At 41.9% G+C, this 23156-nt stretch overlaps 1 protein-coding gene across 1 annotated transcript in view; it reads left to right on the top strand.

The window, feature by feature from the left end:
• ENTREP1 (endosomal transmembrane epsin interactor 1) overlaps window positions 1-23156 on the top strand; it is a 60568-nt gene that overhangs the window by 15264 nt on the left and 22148 nt on the right. Inside the window, exon 3 of the mRNA XM_060013429.1 lies at window positions 21698-21808. Within this exon, the coding sequence (XP_059869412.1) occupies window positions 21698-21808 (111 nt within the window). The remainder of the gene's footprint in view (window positions 1-21697; window positions 21809-23156) is intronic.

Here is a 23156-nt window from a genome sequence, read left to right as displayed (position 1 = left end):
ATCCACTTCTCAACCCAATTTGGGGGAGAGACACCAAATATATAGGAGGGTCAAGGTAAAAGGAGGGAGGGAATTAGAAAGAGTGGGAAGAACACTCATGAGTTATTCGAGAATCAGAGTGTGGTTTGGACCTGGAACTGATGCAGCTCTCCTTTTCAGTCCTTATGTGGGCTTTTCCAGTTGTCATGGCAATCGTCAACTGTCATGGTGCTGGTGGGTGTGTCATAACCTGCTAATGTATTACAAAGAACGTATAATGAGGCTCAAGATCTACTAGAAGTCGGGCTTCCCAGGTGGCGCAGTTGGTTGAGAGTCCATCTGCCGATGCAGGGGATGCGGGTTCGTGCCCCGGTCGGGGAGGGTACCACGTCCCACGTCCCACGTGACGCGGAGCGGCTGGGCCCGTGAGCCATGGCCGCTGAGCCTGTGCGTCCAGAGCCCGCAACGGGAGAGGCCACAGCAGTGAGAAGATCTACTAGAAGTCAAATATTCCGTCATCTTGGGCCTATCTGGTTCTAACCAGTTCTTTTTTTTTTTCTTTGCAGCTTCCTCCTGAAGCTTAGATTAAGACTAACTGGTTTCTATTTGAGGGAGGGGCAGGGGTCTGATTCTGGGGCAACAGCCTCAGTAACAAGATGTGTTCCTTTGGTGGTACATTCGGTAAGAATTGCCACTGTGAAAGCCCAGCCAGGCATTCTGCCTACAGTTTTGGTTGCTTATGAAGTGGTAATTTGAGCTATAGTTATTTTTATTTTTCTTGTCAGTTTGGAACAGAGGGGATGAATATGACCTTCAAGCTGATAAAAGACAGCTTTATCCTTTAGCACAAAGAAGGAAGGTTCTTCCCTGGTGATGTTCTTGGGTCACATATGTGATTTATTCTCAACTGCGGGTCCTGTTGATTTGAACCCTAGACTAAGAACAGAAGAGGTAGATGAATTGGCTGTTTTTAGAAAATGATCCATCAGTTTCTCTTCTAACTTCAAGATTATAGTATTTAGGGTAAAGCCTCCCTCATTCCCCAAAGAGACTAAAAAATGGCGTCAGTATGATACACGAATATCTTATTACCCCTCAGCTAACAGTTCAAGTAGGCTAGGCTGGTAAGATGGTCCCACTCCATTTGGGGATCCAGGTTCTTTCCATCTTATTGTGCCTCAAAGGGAGGGTCATGAAATGTCCAGACACTTTGTCAAAAGAGATTGAGGAACTAGTCTCACCAGATGGTCAGAAAATACTTACAGGTGGGTTATGCCATGGGACAGATGGTGGCCCTTTCATTCCTGATGATAAAAGAACTGATGATAAAAGAACAGGAGGGAGCAGACTACCTAGGCACAGTTTAGGAATCTGTACATTTATAAAAGGAACTCTGAAGCTCTGGCTTGTGCAGTCTGGTTCTTTCAGGAATATTTCATGGTTGTCAGTCATTTGGAATGAGCTCCCTGGTTTGAGAGTTCAAGAAACCTGCATTTTAATGCTGACACATTACCACTAATTATTGGATGATCTCAGGGAAATCTCTTGATTTCTGCAGGTATAAAATGAGGGTTTTTTTTACCTGTAGTATTTGTTGTATCCCCTTGTCTTGAATACCACTGTTGATTCCCTGAAATCCCGTTGATCAAGCAAAGCTAAGTTTATTGGACCTGCTGAAGTAAGGGAGAACACCTTACCCGTAGTTCTCAGAAGGAGTGAGTCTAAGAGAGGATATTTATAGTTTTAGGACCCCGGCTGAGTGATTTTAAGGTGAGTCTTGCAAGATAGGCAGTTGACTGGACTTGGGCAGAACCTATGAGATAGTAGCTTTGGATTGGTGGGCAAATGGAGGGGAGGGCCTTGAAGCAAATTTGATGAGTAAGTTAAGTTGTTAGTTTTGATAACTATTTCAGTTGGTTCACAATCTTACCTTTGAGGAGCAGGTATTTCTTGGAGCAAGTAGCTCAGTTATCTTTGCTTGTTCTCAGTATTGTTTATTATAGGGTCAGAAGAGTATGGCCAGTCCCAGAATTAGCACAGGGACTGGAAATTATGTTGGTTTTAGTTCTCATCGTAAATTTCATGGAGGACCCATTCTTTTTTTTTTTTTAACATTGTTATTGGAGTATAATTGCTTTACAATGTTGTGTTAGTTTCTACTGTATAACAAAGTGAATCAGCTGTATGTATACATATATCCCCATATCCCCTCCCTCTTTCGTCTCCCTTGCACCCTCCCTATCCCACCCCTCTAGGTAGTCACAAAGCACCGACCTGATCTCCCTGTGCTATGCGGCTGCTTCCCACTAGCTAACTATTTTACATTTATATACGTCCATGCCACTCTCTCACTTTGTACCAGCTTACCCTTCCCCCTCCTTGTGTCTTCAGGTCTATTCTCTATGTCTGTTTCTTTATTCTTGTCCTGCCCCTAGGTTCGTCAGAACCATGTTTTTTTGGATTGGAGGACCCATTCTTTTTTTTTTTTTTTTTTTAATGTTGAGCCTTTTTAAAATTAATTTATTTTTTTAAATTTTTGGCTGTGTTAGGTCTTCATTTCTGGGCAAGGGCTTTCTCTAGTTGTGGCAAGCAGGGGCCACTCTTCATCGCGGCGCGCGGGCCTCTCACTGTCGTGGCCTCTCTTGTTGCGGAGCACAGGCTCCAGACGCACAGGCTCAGTAGTTGTGGCTCACGGGCCTAGTTGCTCTGCGGCATGTGGGATCTTCCCAGACCAGGGCTCGAACCCCTGTCCCCTGCATTAGAAGGCAGATTCTCAACCACCGCGCCACCAGGGAAGCCCTGGAGGACCCAGTCTTAACATCCATTATGCTAATTAAGCAAACAAATAATTTCATCAATCGGACAACTTATTTCCATTGTCACTCTGCTAATTTAGCAAAGCTGCTTGGATGTTGTTGGGAGATAAAGATAAAAGCAGCAGCTTCTGGAGTATGGCTTTTTTCATAAATGCTGAGTATCCTGGAATTTGAATTCTTAATCGTCCTGAGGGTGTAGCTTGGACCAGTCAATATGTACATGATATCACACTGTCCGTGCTGAAGTTTTTGGAGGTGTATTTCAGACATACTGTAGTATGTGTGCGTCTGGGTTGCCGAAGGGCCTTCTAACCATCCTGCATTTTGAGCCCAACAGGCCATAGTGATCAATTTCTGAATATGCCTCTGAGACAACTACATGACTGTGAATGATTTGGGGCAAGGGAGGAGACCATTTTGAATCAGGGAGCATCTTAAAATAGATGTCGTGTGAAAAGTTGCAGAATAATGTGTATGGTACCCCTTGTGTTTTTTAAAAACATCGGGGGGATCATACGTGTGTTTGTAGTTACATGAAAAATTCTTGAAAAGACATACAAGAAACTGTTCACAGTAGGCACCTCTGTTGAGTGCAGTGGGAATGGGAAGGAAGGAGACTGACTTTCCACTTTATGTCTGGAGAGGACATGTGTTGTGTGAAGTGGAGGATGTTTTAGTTTCCCTGTTTTGTTTGGGTTCTGGCTGTCAGTACCTACATATCTGAACTCTCTTCCTCCGGGGTTTGTTTATCTGCCCTTGTGTGTCCTGATGAGAGGCAGGATCCTGTCTCTGGCTGGAAGCTTCTGAGGCTAGATGCTTACACTCCTGCATGCCGGCAGCCAGGGTGTGAGCCATGACCTCCTCCCCACTGAAGCTCCGGCCCAGGACTTGGAAGCTGGAGCCCTTGATGCAGAATAGCCGGGGCAGTTTAGAATTCATTCGGCAAAAGAGGCAACCTGTGTCCAAGGCTGGCATCCAGTGACCTGGCTTTCCTGTGGCATGACCTTGGTAGAGGTCCCAGCACCCAGCTTCCCTGGGCTCCTTCCCAGATTTGTGAGCCTGGTTCCTGTGGATTCTGTGAACTACCCGATAGCCTGCTTATTTAGTCTGAGTTGATTTCTGTTGTTCGTAACATAATCGGGAACTCCGACTGCTGTGGGACCATGATTTTTTTTTCTTCTGCCAATGTTACTTTTACAAGAATTTTTAAAAAACCAGTTCAAAAATAAAGAGATTCATTTTAAACATTTGCTCATTTATGGTAACTCAGTTGAAGAACAAGAAATCCAGTGGGTGCTCAAGTTAGATTGACTGATGGTTTGTGCTTGACTTGGGTGGAAAGTGTTAGGTAGATGAGCTGGTGGGGGCAGTTGTTGGGGGTGGCGGTGGTGGAATTGGGTCTGACTAGCTGTCACTTCTCAACGAGGATACAAAGGGTTGCCTTGTAGAGCTCTTTAGTGAACAGAGAAGAATAATTTATAAACGGACATTGTGTATTAGCAGGTATTCTGCATGTTGATGGAGTGTAGATTTGAGTCAGACCTGGATCTGATTGGGGTCCCATAATTAGATGTATAGTTTAGGGCATAATAAATAAATCACCTCTCTGAGACTTTTCCCTATTTATTTCTATATCTGTAAGATATATTTATTTATATATGATATACATACATGACACAGTATATGTATCAAACATATGTGTATATATGATATATACACACACATACATAGATACCATAGATATATATTTCAAACATACCACTGTGACATTGTGACATTTTATAATTTACTAAGTACCTTTTAAGAGGAAAAGAATCTTTTTTATTTAAAAAAGGGGGAGCTTGGGCTTCCCTGGTGGCGCAGTGGTTGAGAGTCTGCCTGCAGATGCAGGGGACACAGGTTCGTCCCCCGGTCTGGGAAGATCCCACATGCTGCGGAGTGGCTGGGTCCGTGAGCCATGGCCGCTGAGCCTGCGTGTCCGGAGCCTGTGCTCCGCAATGGGAGAGGCCACAACAGTGAGAGGCCACGAACCCCCCCCCCCAAAAAAAGGGGGGGGAGCTCATTAGCCTTCTTATTCTTATTGAAAGTAATAATTAGACCTCTGTGCATTTTTCCCAGCATCCAAACCTGACCACACTCCCCCAAATTAACCATTTTAATTTCTCTCTGCTTTTAGTGCCCCTGGCAGTTGTCTCCATCTCACTAAAAGGGAGGCATGGGTGACACATTCTCTCCTATTGAAGTTACTTTTATTTGAAAATAATCTTTATTTCTCCTATTGATGGCTTTATAATTTTAAATAATATTATAAAGTTCTGTTTCTTAATTCATTAACTTTGGACAGTATCTTTTGATTCTCTCTTTTATAAGATGAAGAAATTAGCAGTTAGCTCTGCTTCTTTCCCCCTTTTACCTCCTGTTGATGGTAACATTTCCTTTATATAGTCAGTGATTTAACATTAACATTTTACTCTTAAACTATGTCATACCATTCAGATTTTGTCTGTAAATTGTTTCTAAAAGAGTGAAAACCGATAATAGCATTTATAGTATTTTCATTATATGAATGTGATTGAAATAGGAGGTTAGAATTGGATTCTTGCTTTCCAGATTCACCTGAAGCCAAAATACAACCCATGCCAACAGCTCCCACGTTCCAGTGTGTGTTAGACTATCTAAGCAGGACTTGTAAAGCTTCTGGGTGAAACCAGCTTTGCAGCCTTTAGCTGATCTCCATCCCCCTGCCTATAAAAGGATTAGGGGTTAAAGAGACAAATGTTTGGAGAAAGTTACTGAATTGCTGTGGCATTTTAAGTTCCACCTCTGCATGGGGGAGGGGAGTGGTGCTTAAAGATAAGCACTGGAGAACCTGAGACAGGTCTCACAGTGGTTGACTGGACTGGTGTCAGACTCCTGCCTGGGGAATTTAAAGGGCTGGCTGGAGTCCTTGTGACCTGAGAGTTAACGGTTGCAGTTGGGAAATAATTGTACTTTCACAGACCAAGCCCAAGAAGTGTACTTCCAGCTGACCAGATGGGTGGGCTCTGTGAGAGAGAGTAGGCCTGGGATGAGCTTATATCCTGCCCCAGGGAGCCCCTTAGAGGAGTGAGGGGACCAGAGCAGAGAGAGGCCGGGCCTGCCCTGACAGATGCCCACATTAAGGGAACTGCAGGTTCAAGAATGGGTATCTCAGAGGAGCCAATGGAAGCCTCATTTAGGAGAGTCTCCTGTAAACACTTGCCAAGGCCGGTTGTGAACAATCAAGGGAACTCTTCCTGCCCCCCACCTTGTTTACGCACTTGGCCTGGCCTCCCCCTTGCTCCCTCCTCTCCAGAGTGGCAGGGCTGTGGCCGGCAGGCTCATGAGAAGTGGACACAAAAAGCAAGGAAGTAGAGGAGATTATGTCTTTTCACTGCCTTTCCCACTGCAGACGTGTTTGCTCCCTACAAGAAGAAGCCTGATGAGAAGGAAAGAAGGTGAAATTTAAATGCAGTTTCAAGTTTTGACTGGGACACAGGTCTGGACATTTTAAATACCAAAATGGGACTTTTTGTGACTTGAAGTTACTGGAGGACTTTTTGTATCTGATGTTGACCAGAGGAGTCATGGGCCCAGCCTCAGAGTTCATCTAAGGGTTCAGGAAGAGCTAGCCCTACAAAGTGGACGTGAACAGCATCGCTGGGGTGAGGGTGGAAGCAAAGTGGTTTTCTGTTGATGCCCATGAGTCCTGCTTGTTCAGAGGATCAGTTGCATTATTTTCTGTAGCACCAGGAAGAATGATTGGATCTGGAGAGAGAACAGTTTCAAGCAGCCAAGTCAAATCTATTATTCTTTTTTATTCTCTGTCATTTGCTCAGCATCATGTCATATTTTAGTTTGCTTCAGCTTTGGACCATGACTGATATATACAGTGACGTTTTTCTTAGAGTTTCTAAATGACTGTTCTCTTTCTTGTTGGCAAAAAAGGTACCTAATCTCAGAGATCATGTAGCTGCTTCTTTTTTTTTTTTTTTTTTTTTTTTTTTGCGGTACGCGGGCCTCTCACTGTTGTGGCCTCTCCCGTTGCGGAGCACAGGCTCCGGATGCGCAGCCTCAGCAGCCATGGCTCACGGGCCCAGCCGCTCTGCCGCATGTGGGATCTTCCCGGACCGGGGCGCGAACCCGTGTCCCCTGCATCGGCAGGCGGACTCTCAACCACTGAGCCACCAGGGAAGCCCTTCTTGTATTTTTAAACAGCTTTATGGAGATGTAATTGGCATATCACAACATTCACACATTTAAACTGTACAGTTCAATGGCATGTTCACAGATACGCACAAACATCACCACCATCAATTGTAGAACATTTTCACATCACCCCAAAAAGAAACCCTGTACCCGTTAGAAGTCACTCCTCATTTCCTCTCAATATTCCCACCCTAGGAAACCACTAATGCACTGTCTGTCTCTATAAATCTGTGTATTCTGGGTATTTCAAACAAACAGAATCATATAATATGTGATCCTTTGTAACTGGCTTCTTTCACTTAGCATTTTTTTTTAGCACAATATTTTTAAGGTTCATCATATTGTAGCATGTATCAGTACTTTTCCCCCTTTTTATTGTTGAATACTATTCCATTGATGGATATACCACAGTTTATCTATTTATCAGTTGATAGACATTCCCACTTTCTGTCTACTATGAATAGTGGTGCTGTGAACATTAGTTTTTTTGTGGAGATGTTTTCATTTCTCTTGGCTATATGCCTTGGGGTGGAATTGCTGAGTCATATAGTAACTCCACGTTTAACATTTTGAAGAACAGTTTCCCAAAGCAACTGTGTCATTTTACATTCCCATCAGCAGTGTATGCGGGTTCCAATTTCTCTGAATCTTTGCCAATACTTATTATTGTATTTTTAATTATAGCCATCTTTGTGGGTGTGAAGTGGTATCTCATTGTGTTTTTGATTTGATGTTGAGAATTTTCATGTGTTTACTGGTCATTTGCATGTCTTCTTTGGAGAAATGTCTATTCATATCCTTTGCCTCACCATACCTCACCATAGTAACATTATCACAACTAACAAAATTACCCAATTTCCCTTTTCAAGTCCCTTATCAGATATATGATGTGCAGATATTTTCTCTCATTCTGTGGGTTCTCCTTCTTCTATGGCGTCGTTTGAAGCACAAAAGTTCTTAATTTTCATGAAGTTCTTTTGTTGCTGTACTGTCATATCTAAGAAGGCTGGTCTAATCTAAGGTCATGGAGATTTACTCCTATATTTTCTTCTAGGAGTTTGATTGTTTTAGCTTATACTTAGGTCTATTTTGAGTTAATTTTTGCATACGGTGTGTCAGTGGTCCGAGTTCATTCTTTTGCAGGTGGATATCCAGTTGTCCCAGCACCACTTGTTGAAGAGCCTGTTTTTTCTTCATTGAATTATCTTGGAACCCTTGTTGAAAATCAGCTGACTCTAAGTGTGAGTTTTACTTATCTAGCTTCTTAATCATACTTTTTGCTAGTTGTTTCACTTTCTCCTTTGGACATTTCTAAGACTATTAACTTCCTATTCCAGTTTGGACTTAATTGTTTTCTAGGTCTCCTGTACAGATGTCATCTAAATATTTCTTTTCTTGGTATTCTTGGATTAGAGCCATTGTTTCTTAGCTCTCAAGCCTCATGCATTCTTTTTTCTTGAATTCCTTTTTCATTTTGCCAGAGAATATTCTCAAATAAAAGTTTTCATGAAGAATGTAAGGGAAGCGAGCTCTCTAAGGGTTTGAATGTCTTGATGTGTCTTTGTTTTGCCCTCCCACTTGAATGATAGTTTGGCTACGTATAGAATTTGGGGTTCAAAATGATTTTCCTTCCAAAATTGGAAGGCAGTGCTTGATGACTTCTGTCACTGATGCTGACCTGATTCTCGTTCCTTAGTGGGCAGCCCCTTTCTTTCTATCTGGAAGCTTTTAGGATCTTTATCTTCGTACTGATAAAGTTTAATTTTCAAAAAGATAAAATCATGACTCTTAGGCAAATATAAAACGAACGTGTCAGTAATGAGGGAAAACTGGTTCAAAGCACATTTGAGGAGCTAAGTATTGATAGGTGATGTTAGGAGAAGATTGCTGGGATAGATACAAAACTGGTTGATGTCCAGCAGAGCCATAAACAGTAACTTTTGAGGTTTTCTGTTCCATTGGACAGAATTTATTTCCATCTTTACTGAAAAAAAAATCTGCAACTTAAACTCTGCCTCTACAGAGTTATAAAATAGCTGATCAAATAACTAAATAAGTAAATGGAATACCCAGTAATCTCTTTTGCCCATTTGCAAGTTTCAGATAATTTTTCTGACAGTCTTCTGAAATTACATGAAGGTATATTTAGGTGTGGGTCTTTTTTCCTTCATACTTTTTGACTATTTTTACTGTTGAATATTTGAGTTTTTTAAAATTTGAAGACATGTGTCTTTCTTCAACACCAAGCAATTTTCTTTGCTGTTTCTTCAATTATTTCCTTCCCTCCATTTGCTCTGCTCTATTTTTCTAGAACATCTAATAGTCAGATGTTGGACCTCTTGAATTGATCATCTTTGTTTCTTAACTTTTCAAAGTCTTATACTTTTTATTTCTTTGTCTTTTTCTTTTCTATTCTCTGAGTAATCAGTGTTTTCTCCTTGGGGGTCAGTAGTTCTGGTTGACATCTTGGTCCTTCTTGTTTGGTGCTGTTAGATTTTTGAATGTCTGTTGTTCCTTGATTATTCATAAATTCTAGTTGTGACTGAAGAACTAGGTTGGTAATATTTTTAATGTTTGTAATAATTTGTAATAAGAAGAAGAATAGTAATAATAGTAAACACATAAGTAAGATGCGTGTATTAACCCACTAATCGTATAAGGTGCTATTAGTATCCTCATTCTGAGGAAACCAAGGCACAGAGAGGTTAAGTAATCTGCCCAAGGTCACACAGCTATAAATGACAGAGCTGGGTTGCAATTTCAGGTGGTTTCTATGTAGAGTCCATATTCTTAGTCACTACCCTTGTTTTTGTGGGTCTGTTTCCACAGCAAGCTTGTCTGTTAAGGGGTGGGAGGGTTGCTGGGAGCTCTGTGCAGCTGAGCAGGCCTTTGTGATGGATAGCCTTTATTTTAAGGTGTGCTTGAGAGAAGTAGATGACTCTGTTATACCAAAAAGAAGACTTGACTTGGAGGGACTATTCCACCAGGACCCCTGCATCCCCAGGCACATTACTCAGCTCTTTTATAAAAAAGTTCATTAGTAATAGCTGGTGGGCACATGCTTCTGCTTCTTGTTACTTTTGCACCTGCAAAAGCCTCTTTAATATTTTTTTAATGTTTTCTTATGAAAATTCTCAAACTTACAGAAAAGTTGAGTAAATAATGAATTCTCCTATACCTTCCACTTGGATTCAATAGCTTTTAATGTTTTGCCTTACTTGCTATGTTTATATATAAATATTTTACATTGAAGTGTTTCAAAGTTTCAGCCTTCATGGTACTTCACCCCTGTATGCTCTAGGAGGCATCTCCTAAAAATAAGACATTCTTCTACCTCACCGTAATAACATTATCACAAGTAAGAAAATTATTTGTAATTTCCTAATGTCATCTAATATTCAGCCCATATTTAAACTTTCCCAATTATTCCAAAATGTTATATAATTTTTTATTCATCAAAAAGCTTTTCAACTGAAGTATGATTTGTGCATATTTGTGTATGTATATGTGTACAGCTTGACGGATCATTCAAAAGTGAATACTCCTATGTGACCCTGTTCTGTTCTTCAAAATCCAGGACCCAATCAAGGTTCAGTCATTTTATTTGACTATGCTGTCTCTTTAGTCTTCTGTATTCTAGAATACTCTTCCTGCCCCCCTTTTTTTTTTCTTTTTCCAGGAATTGACTTTGTGAAGAGATGAGTCCAGTTGGTTTCTTTATCTTCTCCCCCCTCATCTCCTTCCCACCTCCTCCTTTTCTTCCTTTGATATGGGAAATTTCAAATATACTCTTAATATGAGAGAAACACAGCAACCCCCCACCTTGTACTCATTGCCCAGCTACACATGTTCAAGATTGTCTCCCCTACACCCCTAACCATCCATTTCTCTTCTCCCTTACCACTGCGTTGTTTTCACATAAATCCCAGCCTTCACATTTCCTCCTTCAATATTTCAGTACATATATATAAAAGACATGGCTGGGAGCCCAGCAAGGGCTGTTAACTAGAGCATGGACATGTGACCTCCTCCTGTAACAGCCACCCAGCATGGAGACTGGGTTCTGAGAGGAACTGTCTGTAATGAGTGTTCCAAGAGGCCCAGGTGGCCCAGGCGTCATCTTACCATCTAGCCTGGATGTACCAGAATGTCATTCCTGCTGCATTCTCTTGGTCAAACAAGTTCCCAAGACCACCTTAGAATCAAGGGGAGGGGAATTGGAAATTGGACTCTACCTCTTTTCCTCTTTTTTTTTTCTTTTGTGAGTAAAATGTACATATTTTAAATTTTTTTTTTTTTTTTTTGCGGTACGCGGGCCTCTCACTGTTGTGGCCTCTCCCGCTGCGGAGCACAGGCTCCGGACGCACAGGCTCAGCGGCCATGGCTCACGGGCCCAGCCGCTCCGCGGCATGTGGGATCCTCCCGGACCAGGGCACGAACCCGCGTCCCTCTCATCGGCAGGCGGACTCTCAACCACTGCGCCACCAGGGAAGCCCCATATTTTTAATTTTACAATTTTAACATTTAAAAGTATACAGTTCAATGACATTAAGTACATTCACAGCACTGTGCCACCATCACTCCTATCCATTTCCAGAACTTTTTCATCCTCCCCAACAGAAACTCTGCACCCATTCAACCATAACTCCCCATTCTCCCCTGGAAAGTACCATTCACTTTCTGTCTCTATGAATTTGATGACTCTACATAGAATTGCAGTCATACAATACGTGTCCTTTTGTATCTGGCTTATTTCACTTAGCATACTGTTTTCAAGGTTCATTCGTGCTGTAGCATGTGTCAGTACTTCCTTTTTAAGGCTGGATAATATTCCATTGTATGTATTAGTCTTCACCTCTTGACGTGAGGAACAGCCTGTAAAGTACAGAGGGAAGGACTTGACGGCAGCTGTCTTTGAGGACTGTTGGCTCTGGAAAGTTTCTCAAGAGCCTCGATCTTCATTGTGGGAAGTCGTTAAGATCTGACCCTCTAACTTGCTGAACCTTGAGAAGCTAAGAGCACTGCAGAAGGGGCTAGAAGCAGGGAAAGAACGAAGAGTAGAGATGCACAGATGAAAGAGAAGAATAACTTAGAAGGAAAGTGAACTCTTAAGAATCATAAATCTGCAATTTTCCTTAAAACTTTCTGCTGCCTTTCTTATCTTCAAATCCAAATATACTTCTGCCACCTTATTCCCCAGGGGCAGAGCAGACCACGTTCCTGACTCTCTCACCTTGTTCGAAGAGTACATCCCCTCTGTCGTGTCATCCTCTGATTATTTCTCTTGAGGCTCTCATTAGGATATTTTCCTCCTGGTCCTCTGCCACATTCCTGATGAGAATATATTAATTTAGAGTGGCAGAGCTGCCTAAGTTGTACCAGGGAATTATGGAGCCAGACAGATTACGAGGTCGCCCCCTTCTCTGCTACTCCTGATTGCTTGGGTCATGAGAAGAGTCACTTTCCTGAGAAATGAGGGGTGCAATGTGCTGAAAGGCAGCCCTGGGGGATGGGGGATCTGCAAGAGAACAGGGCAGGGGAGGACCCCAGGTAAAGCAGAAGTTCCTCTCACAAGCTGAAGCCTTGAAAATACCCTGAGATTTGTATATTTTCCTCAGGAATTTGCACCTCTCAGTTATAAGTGCTTTTAGCTCACCTCGAAGCTGTGTCCCAAACAAGTGAAAATTTGTGTCTCACTCTGGTGGGGAGAGGAAGAAGCCCTTCACTACTGTTGAAAAAGGAATTCAAAATAAATGTTATTACACTTGAAATATTTTATAAAAAGAAAATCTGGGCTAGCCATAACATGAGTAAATCTGACACTTAAACATCTCTGAGAGGAAAGAGAGACAGCTGGTTCTGTTCACAGCCACGGGCCTGTGTTTGGCTTGTTGGCAGGGAGAACCAGTCTGGAAATTGGTAATATATCTGCCAAGCTTCTGGAAGAAGTTTAAAAGATGTCAAGGGAGTGAAGCCCAGGAGCAGGTTCTCTTGGGATCTGAGGATTAAAGGCGCCCTGGCAAACCGAGTCAGCGCATGTGTGAGCTCCTGAAACAGCTTTAGAGCAGCAGGAGGCTGGGCTTTGTGAGTCGCTGTGATTTACTATGTTTTGTTGGTTGCCGTGGTGCTGAGCGGTCTATCGGAAGATTCATTTTGCTAAACTAGTTCAGAAAGGTTTTAGTTTGGTGTCTCGTCTTGGATTCGTTTTCCTGGTGTCATTGGTGTTGTATTCAGATAACTTTGCTCATGATTCGACACCTTTGTATTAACGTGCTTCTCCAAACTGAATTAAAATTGTAAATGTTAAAAGAGTCAAATAAGTGGTTATGTTCATTGTCATGGGTCCTATGACATTCATCTTACTAACCGGTGACTGATCAGTGGTTTGGAGCTTGGACTTCTTGTCTCTGAGAACATAAATGTTAGAATGTTGGTCACATTCCCAGCCAGATCACAGAATGTTCTTGTTTCAATGGGAAAATGGAACCTGAATTCTAAGGACTGGGTGCTTTGTTCTTCCACCCAGTCACCCACCACCCCAACTCCTTCCTACAAAGGTTTGGGACAGAAGTCCCATCTTCCAGCCCCAGGAAGGGGTGAGTTCCCACCAGGAGCAGTAGCCATTTTCATGCAAGCAGTGATAGTTAATCTGGTGTTTGCCTTTCAGGGCCTGTCTGTATATGTTGCAGAATATTAGTAAGGATGCATGATACCACCATATAGTGTTTATAATAAGAATCAATTTTCTTTCATTTGTTGATTGATTGATTGATTCATTCATTCATTCAGTAATATTTAAGACCACCTTGTTTTTGTGCCCCACTGGAGAAAAGTATATTCTGTTTTTCATTTATTTTTGAGCAGTATCAAAAGAGTGCCTGTGGGGGAAAAAAAGGCATAGTGACTAAATAGGTAGCAGTGATATTTTCTTGGGAAATTAAAAGAAGAAAGAAAGTGTGAAAGAAAAGGATTCTGAGGCAGTAGTAGTATTTTTTGAATTAAAAGTTTTTGAGAAGTTTCTAAAGGAAAGAATTTGGCGAGCTTTTGATATTTAAATAGAAAAAAATACACACACACAAGTTCACTAATCCCATTCGTGAGGAATAAATTCTGTTGTTTTGCCTTTCCTCATTGCTATTGTAGGATTCAGTTTTCTCAGGACCACTGAGTCAATTTATGCTTGCCCATTGACTCTGCCCTTGTGACCTAATTACCTCCCCAAGGCCCCAGCTCCTCATACCATCGCTTTGGGATTAGGATTTCAATTTACGAATTTTGGGGGACACAAACATTCAAACCATAGCAGTGGGTTTTATTTCATTTATGAGTGGACTGCAATTTGTTCATCTGTTCTCCTATTCTTAGACGTTTGGATTGTTTCTAGCGTTTGGCTATTATGAACCAGTTGCTCTGAACATTCTTGTACGTGTCTTTTTCTAGGCATATACACTAATGTATATACCTAAAAATGAATTGCTGAGTCATAGGGTGGTAGATATTTAACTTTATTAGAAACTGCCAGTAGTTTCCCATAGTGGTTGTGCCATTTTCTAATTGTTTCTGAGACTCACAATCAGTCCTTTTCTAGCCTCACTTTCATATCCAGAGGTATCTGCTGCCACCCATTTCTGAACATTTGGAGATTCTGAGGAATAAATTCTGCTGTTTTGGCTTCCCTCATTGCTATTGTAGGAGATTGAGTTTTCTCAGGACCACTGAGTCAATTTATGCTTGCCCACTGGTTTTCTAACTTCTAAAATTTTACAGCCGTTTTTCTGTTCTCTCTGTCCTTATGGATTTCTGCGTTTAAAATATTTCCTTTATTGCCATTTTAATGGGTTTTCAGGAATTAGTAGAACTAAATGCTTAAGTTCACTAAACTCATTTCATTTTTAAGCTACTCTACCTTCACGCAATTACTGGAACTGTTTATTTATTTAAACATACATAGTTGACTTTTCAGATGCATCTTGAGCTTGGAGCAGTAGGGAAGTAAAAAGCAAAGTAGAAGTCCTTAAGCAGCAGGGAAAGGTCAGTCTATTTAGAGAATGAAATCTTGTATCAAAAAAGACACTCATCAATACCAAGCTGTGATAGGCATAATTATTTAATGATGTTATGTGATGGAGATTATGAGGAACTTTCTTAGCAGGTAGGAATGGGCAAACTGAAGGTGATGCTTCTTCTTGGATAGCTTCAGGTTCCCCAGACATTCTTTTATTGGGTCACTTAATTGAGACCTGGAATGAACTCGGGGCACAGTTGCAAGAGATCAGTGTCAAGGTGAATTCCAAATACTCAATTGAAAAACATACCTTTTGTGTCAAGCTACCTGGTATATAAGTATCAGAAGATACTCATGATTCAAGTTAGTAACAATAAAACCAAAAACATAAAAGGCTTAACTCATGTTGCCTCTCCTTGTGAGAGGACCAGCTCTTTGGATCCTGGATTTTGCATTTTACCCTAAAAAGCCACAGGATGCAGTGAGGCAAGCTCTCTGCTTTCTGAGTCCCACTGTCTTTCATGTCTAAAGTACAAGTTCTAGGAAGACATTTCTCCATCAGCTCTGGGCTTTTCTTTTTCTTGATGGTAAAACCCAGTGATGAATTGGCTTCAGTAGAATTCAGGGACTGTAACCCACGGGGTTCACTTCATTGAACAAGTAATGTTGAATTTGAAGTGAGAACAATAGGAGCTAGGCTTAAACAGCAGAAAAAAATTATGTTAAATGTAAGGAAAAATTTTATAGAGAAGTTGTTGTTAGTCAAGATCTTGGTAAAACACAGATGACAATAAAACTATAACTTGACAAGCAGTTAATTACGGGCCTGTTCACAAAGGTCTGTGCAGGGTGTAGGGGACAGTGAAGCTGTTACCATCCCTAGTCCTGACGGGAGAACGGTGGTCAGAATCTGGAAGTCGGGATCATGTACAGAGGGACCCCTTGAGACCTTGAGAGGACCTGTGGCTTTTCTTTTTTTTTTTTTGCGGTACGCGGGCCTCTCACTGTTGGGGCCTCTCCCGTTCCAAAGCACAGGCTCCGGTACGCGCAGGCTCAGCGACCATAGCTCACGGGCCCAACCGCTCCCTGGCATGTGGGATCTTCCCGGACCGGGGCACGAACCCGCGTCCCCCGCATCGGCAGGCGGACTCTCAACCACTGAGCCACCAGGGAAGCCCGACCTGTGGCTTTTCATGAGGAACACAGCCATCCTGAGGCTGCAGAGAGGGAACCAGGAGAAGAACACCCCAGCCTCACTCTCCTCCCTCCCTTGGATCTTCTGCCAGGCCTCCCCATTGGCTGAACCAAACCAGACACCAGAGGGCAAAGGAGCCCCAGTGATACGGTCTGCGGGTCAGTCTCCATGGGAGGAGGGGATGGAGTGAAGAGTAGAGAGAGGATCTAGAGGGGCCAACAGGAGACACCCTGTACACGTGACAATGGTCAGCGTGGTGGAGTGAGTTCCTAAAGCAGGTCGCAGAAAGAATTATGGAGAAGTTTTGGAAACAATATACCTACAGATCATTCTTACAGTTTGTATATATCCTTTCCAGCTGCCACAAATTCAGGTGCATCACAAGTGTAAGATACAAGGTGCTGGTATTAGATGGAATGAAATTCATTTTATAATAAAAAGGTGCTCCCCTAAAGAGGAAATACCTATTATTAGTAATAGTAAAACTGGTTGCCTAGCATTTTGCGAGATACAGAAGATTTTCATATACATCATTTTGTGTGAGTCTCTCATTAATCTTGGGAGGTACCTAGGATGATAGACCTTTTTTTTTTTAACCTATTTTGTTGAAGTATAATTGATTTACAATGTTGTGTTAATTTCTGCTGTACAGCAAAATGATTCAGTTATACATATATACACATTCTTTTTCATATTCTTTTCCATTATGGTTTATGATACGATATTGAATATAGTTCCCTGTGCTATACAGTAGGGCCTTGTTGTTTATCCATTCTATGTATAATATTGAGTTTATGTCTGCTAATCCCAAATTCCCAATCCATCTCTCCCTCCCCCTCGCTCCCCCGGGAAACCACAATTCTGTTCTCTATGTCTGTGAGTCTGTTTCTGTTTCGTAGGTAAGTTCATTTGTGTCATATTTTATTTCACTTTATTTTATTTTTTTTAATAAATTTATTTATTTATCTTTGACTGCGTTGGGTCTTCGTTGCTGCTGCAGGCTTTCTCTAGTTGCAGGGAGTGGGGACTACTCTTCATTGCAGTGCGCGGGCTTCTCATTGCGGTGGCTTCTCTTGTTGCGGAGCACGGGCTATAGGCGTGCAGGCTTCAGTAATTGTGGCACGTGGGCTCAGTACTCATGGCTCATGGGCTCTAGAGCGCAGGCTCAGTAGTTGTGGTGCATGGGTTTAGTTGCTCCGTGGCATGTGGGATCTTCCTGGACCAGGGCTCAAACCTGTGCCCCCTGCATTGGCAGGCAGATTCTTAACCACTGAGCCACCAGGGAAGCCCTGTGTCATATTTTAGATTCTACAGATAAGTGATATCATATGGTATTTGTCTTTCTCTTTCTGACTTACGGTAATCTCTAGGTCCATCCATGTTGCTGCAAATGGCACTATTTCATTCTTCTTTATGGCTGAGTAATATTCCATTGTATATATGCACCACATCTTCTTTATCTACTCATCTGTCCATGGACATTTAGATTGCTTCCATGTCTTGGCTATTGTAAATAGTGATGCTATGAACATAGGGATGCGTGTATCTTTTCGATTTATAGTTTTGTCCAAAATATGCCCAGGAGTGGCATTGCTGGATCATATGGCAACTCTGTTTTTAGTTTTTTGAAGAACCTCCATGCTGTTTTCCATAGTGGCTGCACCAATTTACATTCCCACTGACAATGTAGGAGGATTCCCTTTTCTCCACACCCTCTCTAGCATTTATTGTTTGTAGACTTTTTGATGATGGCCATTCTGACTGGTGTGAGGTGGTACCTCATTGTAGTTTTGATTTGCATTTCTCTAATAATTAGCAATGTTGAGCATCTTTTCATGCATATGTTGGCCATCTGTATGTGTTCTTTGAAGAAATGTCAATTTAGGTCTTCTGCCCATTTTTCAACTGGGTTATTTTGTTGTTGTTGAGTTGTATGAGCTATTTGTTTATTTTGGAAATTAAGCCCTTGTCAGTTGCATCATTTGCAAATATTTTCTCCCAGTAGGACAATAGACCTTTTTAACAGATGAGAAAAGTGAGTCTCATGGAGGTTGTCTAAGATATCACAGCAAGCAAGGGGAAGGCCTGATCCCAAATTCTGGTGTCTTTCACAAAGAGAAACTCAAATCACCCGCAATGAATTTTTTAAAGGCAAGAATGATGACAATAGAAGAAAATATAAGAAATTCTTCCCTTTTCCAGGTATAGCTCTGTGGGCTTTGTGACTATGATGTTCTTCACTAGTAGCTGATTTTTCACTGTCTTCTGTTTAAGGGGATGCCATCTGGTGATGGTTCGGATGGATATTTGAGTCCTGGATGTTATACCATTATAACTAGGTGAAAGCCAGAGGGGTCCATTCTGAAGGTCCCTGTATATCCTGAACCCCTTATAACTCCAATATTTTGTACGGTTGAGCCTGATCCAACCTCTGAAAGAGATATGCTTGGTATCCTAATATCTGCCATGTCTGATATATACCACAGTGGTCTACACTAGAGTACGGTAAGTCCCCTAGAGTACGGTAAGTCCCCTACCTACGAACCTTCAAGTTGAGAACTTTCAAAGATGTGAACATGCATTCAGGCATGAGTGAAATGGCAGCTTGTCCTCCGTCTCCTATTGCTGACGATCCTTCAGCTCTACCGTCTCCCACCTCCTCTCCCTCCTCCAGTCAGTAACTCTTCTTGCCTGTTCACTTGATGCCAGCCCCGGTGTGCCGCTGTTGTACTGTACTTTTCAAGGTACTGTACTGTAAGATTAAAAATGTTTTCTTTATTTTTTGTGTTGGTTGGTTTTTTATGTATTGTTTGTGTGAAAAGTATTATAAACCTATTACAGTACAGTACTATATAGCCGATTGTGTTAGTTGGGTACCTAGGCTAACTCTGCTGGACTTATGAACAAATTGGACTTATCAACACGCTCTCTGAACGGAGCTCATTTGTATGTAGGGGACTTACTGTAATTAGATGACCATTTGGCCAATGTTTGGCCAGAGTTTTAATAATAGTAATAAAAAAGCCAAATTTAGGGATAAATTTGGGGAACAGTGCACGGCTATTTTGTACACAGCCGTGTGCCTTGGCCCATGTCCTCGTTCTGGGGTTCGCAGGGCGGCATTCTGGTGATGTGGCTTTAACTTCTCATTAGCAGCCCCTCCAGTGTAGGAGGGAAGACAAGCCCACCAGGCAGTGAATCCCTGGGGCCTTCTCTCGTCTTGTTTTTGTTGTTCTGACATTTTAGAAGTAGATCGTATTCACTATATGATCTCACACTCCTGTCTTGGCAGCTGTACTCAGGATTTTCTTCCTTATTTAAAAAATATATATTAAATATAATTTATGTAAATCCCAGATCATAAGCGTTCAGTTAGCTAAGTTTTAGCAGTTGGATACACCCATGTAGCCAATATCCAAAACAAGATATAGAACGTTTTTATCACTCCAGAAAATTCCCTTATCTCTTGCCAGTCAGCCCCTCACTCCACGCCTCCTCCCCAAAACAGGCAACTACGCTTTTTTTAAAAAAAAAAGCCCATATATATATATATATATATATATATATATTTATATATTTATTTTATTTTTGGCTGTGTTGGGTCTTCCCTGCTGTGTGTGGGCTTTTCTCTAGTTGCAGCGAGCGGGGGCTACTCTTCATTGCAGCACGCGGGCTTCTCATTGTGGTGGCTTCTCTTGTTGCGGAGCACAGGCTCTAAGCGCGTGGGCTTCAGTAGTCGTGGCAAGTGGGCTCTAGAGCACAGGCTCAGTAGTTGAGGCGCACGCTTAATTGCTCCGCGGCATGTGGGATCTTCCCGGACCAGGGCTCGAACCTGTGTCCCCTGCATTGGCAGGTGGACTCTTAACCACTGCACCACCAGGGAAATCCTGTATTGATTTCTTAATGGTGTCTTTTGATGAGCTGGATTTAAGATTTTAATGGAGAGATTTGGGGTCTAGTGTCGGGTAATGAACTCTCACCCGCTCCATATCTGATGCTGCTAAGTTTCAGTTATGAAGATTAGTGGTGGGCTGGTAGGAATAAGGATTATAACCATGTTTTCTTTTTAAGGCATCTGATTTCATTAAAAAAAAATTTCTAAAGGCAAGTTCAAGACTTCCCCATAGTAACAATTATTGTGTTGCTGGGTGTGAAGATTCCAGATGTATTAGGTCTCTTTGCATAGCAACTGCCAGGGCATGAAAGAAGCCCATGTTAGAAGACCATGTCCTGTCTTTTGCCAATTATGCATTCTCATTTTCCGAAAAGCTTTGGCAGTGCAAGAGGGGGCTCTTGCAAGGGGGCACAGTGCAAGTCAAGTACTACAGACCTGGAAGAATCTAGCCTGGGAAACAGTAACACAGTAGCCGCTTCCAGCTTTTTCCTCAAGATTTGATGACAGGGCACACAGTCCTTTTACAAATTAACAAAAAAAGAGAGAAGCAGAAGCCGGATTCCTCAGTGAAAAACGAGTCGCCTTGTTCATTGGTCAGGAAAGAGTCTTCAGTCAAGTCCAGCAAGGGTCTGGATTCCTGGAGTCACTCAGTATTTATAATTCATAAGCTCCTCTTGGAGAGGAAGGAAGAATTCCTCTTAAGAAAAGTGGCATCATGTGATACTAAATATTGACTCATAACCTGGGTCTGGGGAGATACTTTCAAGCTTCTTGGAATACCAGCAATAAAGGATGAGCTTTCTGTAGTAGAGTTCACGTGTGAACTCATTTGCCAGCCAATTCTGACATATCAGCTACCTGAAATGTTGCTTGGTTCTAACACTGATAATCATTAGCTCCAATCTTTTATATTTATATTAAGGTTTGATTTTGACAATAATCAGAGTTCTCAGGTTGAAAAGCCTTTGTAGTCTCTAATTTGCGCTAAGTAAATACTGGCTTCTTGATTGATTTCTGTCAATTCTTAATCATTTAGGGTAGTATTTGTAATATTTAACTTTGGATACAAGTACATGGAAGATCACTGCACACCTTTTCTTTAGTACCAACACTGTTTGGAACTGAAAAAAGACTCATCTTTATTTTCACACATACTGTGATTTCTGGCTGGTAATGGCTCTGAGCTCCTTGATTTTCCTGGGTTCCACTTATATTCTAGAATTCTCCATTTGTCTAGTTACCATGATCCTGTAAAAGTCAGAAAAAAATAACAATGGCTCAAGGAGGAAATAGCCATGGCTTAAGGTAGTGTACAGCTAACAGAACGCCCTCATTTGCAAAGAGCAAGAAAAATAGGGACTGGAAACTGAGAAGACTTGAGGGTCAGGGACATTCCTCAGCACAATTTAAAACATTCTAAAAAATGAAAAAAAAGAAGTTTGTACATTAAAAACATTGTTCTGACTTTTTTTTAATGTTTCCTCTAGGGAAAGAATATGAGTTTTTTTTTACTCAGACAAAACTATCTCTGAATTTAGCTACGGTCTTTTTTCTAACTGCCTCTTTTCTTGCTGTTTCAGGTGAACCTTTTTGTGCTGCTCTCTGTGGTGTGTGTCCTTCTGAATTTAGCCGGATTTATCCTAGGCTGCCAAGGGGCCCAGTTCGTGTCCAGCGTGCCCAGGTGTGATCTGGTAAGCAGTTCTGAATCATCACTGTGCGCCTGGGCCGACCCTGGCCTGCCCGGCTTTCCCGGGTGCCAGTGTGTGGCTGGCAACACCCAGGACCAGGCAGCATCTTAAAATGAAACCTGAAGTTGGTCAAAGGAAGCAGGAAAACAAAACAAAGAGCTTCCTGCTAAGTATTTTACTCAGGTTGTCAATTTTTTTTTCCAAAGCAGGGACCAGCCAGGAGAACCACATGCATCATTAGTTAGTGAATAGACGGATCAGTTGTCCACAATCAATATCTATCCGCTCTCATCTAAAGAGGAAAAATGGATATTATCAGAATTTAGGTCAGCAGTCCTTTATCTGAAACCTTTGGAGGCCAGGTGTGTTTCAGCATTCAGAGTTTTCCAATTTTTAGAAGGTAGATGTGACGCATATACTGTTTATTCTGTAACATCCCAGTGGAGTCTGGACAACAGAATGTAATCCAGAATTTTTGGTTTCCAGAGCTTCTTGGATTTCAGAATTGTGGATAAGAGGTTATGGACCTGTACTATGTCAATTTCTATTTTCCTGTTTTTTAATTGTTATAGTAAAATGCCCGTAGCAAAAAATTTAGCATCTTAACCATTCAGTAGTGTTAAGTACATTCGCATTGTTATGCAACCGATCTCTAGAACTCTTTCATCCCCTCCTCCCGCTGGCCTCCGGCAACCATTCTTTCTTGTTGTTTTTTTTTTTGTTTGTTTTTTTTTTTTTTTGCGGTACCCGGGCCTCTCACTGTTGTGGCCTCTCCCGTTGCGGAGCACAGGCTCCGGATGCGCAGGCCCAGCGGCCATGGCTCACGGGCCCAGCCGCTCCGCGGCATGTGGGATCTTCCCAGACCGGGGCACGAACCCGTGTCCCCCGCATCGGCAGGCGGACTCTCAACCACTGCGCCACCAGGGAAGCCCAACAACCACTCTTTCTGACGCTGTGGATTTGACTGCTCTTGTTACCAGATATAAGTGGAATCATACAGTATTTGTCTTTTAGTAATTGCTTATTTCACTTAGCATAACATGCTCAATATGTACGCATGTTGTAGTAGGTATCAGAATTTCCTTCCTTTTTAAAGCTGGATACTATTCCACTGTATATAGAGGACACATTTTGTTTACCCTTCATCCATTGGAGGGCACTTGGGTTCTTTCCACCTTTTGGCTATTGTGAACAATGCTGCCACGGAAATGGGTCAGTTCTCTGGAATATGTGCCTGGAAGGTGGAATTGTTGGCCATCTCTGAACTTTTTAAGAGGACTTTTCTGTAACAAATATCTCCCTGTGGCACAAAGCAAAAGAAGTGGACTCTTTACAGGTTGTAGTAAACCTC

Source organism: Delphinus delphis, chromosome 6, assembly GCF_949987515.2.
Source record: "Delphinus delphis chromosome 6, mDelDel1.2, whole genome shotgun sequence".
Lineage (NCBI taxonomy): Eukaryota > Metazoa > Chordata > Mammalia > Artiodactyla > Delphinidae > Delphinus > Delphinus delphis.
Note: the sequence above shows the minus strand (reverse complement) of the source record. Positions and strands in the feature narration are given on the sequence as shown.